Here is a 3,276-nt window from a genome sequence, read left to right as displayed (position 1 = left end):
GAGATCCACACCCTCAGCTCACTCCAGGCACTTCCAGAGGAGGCGGACGGGATGGCCCCTTCTCCTTCTCTCCAGAACCAGTTGTGATCCCAACATGAGAGCTCTTGAAAGAAAACCTGGGAAGAGGCAAACCCAGGTGGCAGGGCAGGCAGCAGGGCTCCCAGGGAAGCTGCTGGAGGGAGTAGGGTGGTGGCTTCTGCCTCCATGAGAGGTGTCCTGAGGGGCCGCATGGCTAGGCGGTGTCTTTCCCCCTGATTCCCAAACCATCCTTGACCTCTGACCCCCACCCATCTGGTCTGTCCCTCAGCCTCCTCCCAAGCTGCCCAACGGTGTGTTCACCCAGGACTTCCAGGAGTTTGTAAATAAATGGTAAGATGGGGCGGGTTGGGGGAGCAGGCTGCCTGCTTCCTGGGGTGACGGCCAGGGCCTTGGGGATGCTAGATGATGGCAGCATCTGGTGGGACTCGAGCTCACCTGAGAATCGGCCCCCCTCCCAAAGCTGCTGAGTCTCATCCCAACTTATCCCCGCCACCCCAAGTGAAACCAGACCCTTTGGAAATCACACAATTTCCACCCTGCCTTCTGCCAGCAGGCACCCCAGTTTGTTGGCCCTTCAAGCCCGTCACCTCCCAGCTCCCAGGTCAGCCTTCGAAGCCTGCTTCAGGGAGACAGCCCTCTTCCCCCCCTGTGGGTGATGCGGCCTCAAGCCAGCGGACCGTGGCCCCAGAGGGCCGGTCTGCCGGGCGCCCCGCGTGTTCAGATGCACACATGGCATCCCGGGCTTGCATGTCCTGCAGCCGATCTGCGGCTCTGGGTGCCGCCATCCCCCACTACCCTGTGAACCTCTCTGTGCCCCGGGAGGCTGTCAGTTTAAAGAACCGCCACTCAGCCCTGAGCTGCCCTGAACAACTGCCTTTACATAGTTCTGCTTTTCTGAAGGAAAAACATCCATTTTGACACTTGGACTTGAGCTTGGGGTTTTTTATTAGACGTTTAGCTGCGGTTGCTACTAGGCCTCTGAGCAAGCAGCAGCCTGGGGCTTTCCCACCCTCTGTCCCTTTCCCTCTTGTCCTGGCCCCAGGCCCTCGCCCTTCCCTCCCGGGCCAGGCATCCTGCTCTCACACCAAAGGGTGCAGTGGGGCCCCTCGCCCCCACGGTCCAGTCGGCCAAGGGCAGAAGGATGCAGGCTCCTCCCCTCGGCACTGACTGCCTGCTTCTCCTCTCTCCCACCTCCTGGGACCTGCAGCCTAATTAAGAACCCAGCTGAGCGAGCAGACCTGAAGATGCTCATGGTGAGTGACACCCAAATTTTGAAGATTCGGGGGTCCCTGGCAGGCCCTCCGTGCCCCAAGTGAATACCTGAGCGGGCTCTGATGACGTGGGCTGGCATATGGAGGCCAGGCGAGCTGCAGAACCCATGTGGGTCTCCCTGGCTCACTGGAGAGTTCCATGCAGACCAGCCGAGGTCCCCCCAGCTCCCCACAGACAGAAGGGCCTGCATGCCCTGGGCTAGGGCTCAGAATGAGTGGCCTCTGAGGCGTTGGGGGCACCGCAGGGGTATCTGCCTTCCTCTAAACCATACTGCTCACCAGAACTGACCTTCTACCAGCAGGACTGCCTGCCAGCCTTAGGTGGCCATCACAGCACCTTCCACCCACGTCTGCCGTGGACATTAGGCCTTCCTCCATTGTTGGGTCTGACTCTCTGAGTCACCCCTGATGCTAAGACAGACAGCCCCTTATTTACACGTTTTGTGTCTCAGAGAGAAAACACTTCCAGGCATTCTAGGTGTGCACAGGGGGAGAAGCAGCCTCTCAGGATGGCTGTGACGTGGAAGTGTGAATAACCTAGCCATGCCTCCTGCTGGGCTTCGTGCCCTGCCCACACCTGCAGGGGCCCCCCGCCCAGCCTTCCTCCAGCTCTGCACCTCAGGACCTTTGCACAGGATGGTCCTGATCCTCTGGGGACATGTCCTGTTGCTCTCTCCCCAGCTGTGGCCCCTGCTCCAGCACCTTCCCCAGAAAGGTACCCTCTGAGCCCACCTCTGTTAGCTGCGGGTCCCAGCTGTAGTTAGTCTGCTGTGACCCCAAGTGTGCGCCTGGCCTGGCGCACCTTGTAGAGCAGTGTCAGCATCAACCTGCTGCTTTCTAGAAGCTCCTGATTGAGTCCAGTGATGTGTGTTTGGGGTACGCATGACAAAAGAAGCCCACGTTCATGGTGGAACATTACAGACCAAGGGAACAGCAGCACAGGCTTTGAAACCCCCACGGTCTCCCCCCAACCCAGCTCTGTGCTGTTCACACAGTTCAGGCCCACATCCAGGTCTCTGCCCGGGCGACACCAGGCACTGGGGGGGCTGACTGCTGTCTTGACCGCAGGGACCCTGGTCCCTTGGTTTGTTTCTTTTCACCCAAGCCTGAGCCCCCTTTAGGAAGGTGGGAGTGGTCGTGCCTCCCCAGGGGTGAAAGAGACAGATGTCGTTTGGGGGCGTAGACCCCCCCACCCTTCTGAACCAGGAACCTCTGGCGATTCCAAATGGGAAGGGTGACTATGAGGGTCACTTAAACTGACAGAGGAGGTGTGATCCTGCTCCCCAGCCACACAGGCCCTATTTCCAAGCTTAGGAGCCTCCTCAGCTGGTGGTTGCCACCCGGACAGGACACACGGGGAACTTGCTGTCCTTACAGAGTCCTGTGGTTCAGTTCAGATGTCCTCACGCAAGCAGCCCTGCCTCCCATGACACGGGGCCACACCTGAGGACATCTGTGGTTGTCGCACTGGGGTCTTCTAGCGTCAGGTTAGGGGGAGGGGCACAGAGTGGCCTGCCCCTTGCCTGAGACCCTGTCCCATGTCGCTGGCCCTGGGGTGGGGTTCCAGCCATCTGTCCAGAGCCAGACTGCTCAGGCCACTCCTTCCCTTTCAGAACCACACCTTCATCAAGCGGTCCGAGGTGGAAGAAGTGGATTTTGCTGGCTGGTTGTGTAAAACACTGCGGCTAAACCAGCCCAGCACGCCCACACGCACCGCCGTGTGACGGTGGTCCTGCTGCTGCCACCAGGCCTTCCCCCCACCCCACCTGCCCCTCCTGCCATGCCCTCCGAGGGGACGCACATGTGGCCCTCAGGCCCAGGGAGGCCGATACTGCTGTGCTGTCTTCTCAGATCCTGCTTCCTTAGGTTTAAAGAAAAAAGAAAAAAAAAAAACAAAACAGGGAAAGAAAAAGTAAATGTACCAGTTGTGCTTCTTGTTCCTTGTTCTTGGGGTCTCGATCCCCGT

General features: G+C 59.3%; 1 protein-coding gene across 1 annotated transcript in view; it reads left to right on the top strand.

The window, feature by feature from the left end:
- LOC122440910 (dual specificity mitogen-activated protein kinase kinase 2-like) overlaps positions 1-3,240 on the top strand; it is a 14,888-nt gene extending 11,648 nt beyond the window's left edge. The window contains exons 4-6 of the mRNA XM_043467579.1: positions 303-369; positions 1,247-1,292; positions 2,924-3,240. Coding sequence (XP_043323514.1) covers positions 303-369; positions 1,247-1,292; positions 2,924-3,034 — 224 coding nt within the window. The 3' untranslated portion in view covers positions 3,035-3,240. The remainder of the gene's footprint in view (positions 1-302; positions 370-1,246; positions 1,293-2,923) is intronic.
- Positions 3,241-3,276: the final 36 nt, after the last annotated feature.

The sequence above is a fragment of the Cervus canadensis genome, chromosome 4, assembly GCF_019320065.1.
Source record: "Cervus canadensis isolate Bull #8, Minnesota chromosome 4, ASM1932006v1, whole genome shotgun sequence".
NCBI classification, from domain to species: domain Eukaryota; kingdom Metazoa; phylum Chordata; class Mammalia; order Artiodactyla; family Cervidae; genus Cervus; species Cervus canadensis.
Note: the sequence above shows the minus strand (reverse complement) of the source record. Positions and strands in the feature narration are given on the sequence as shown.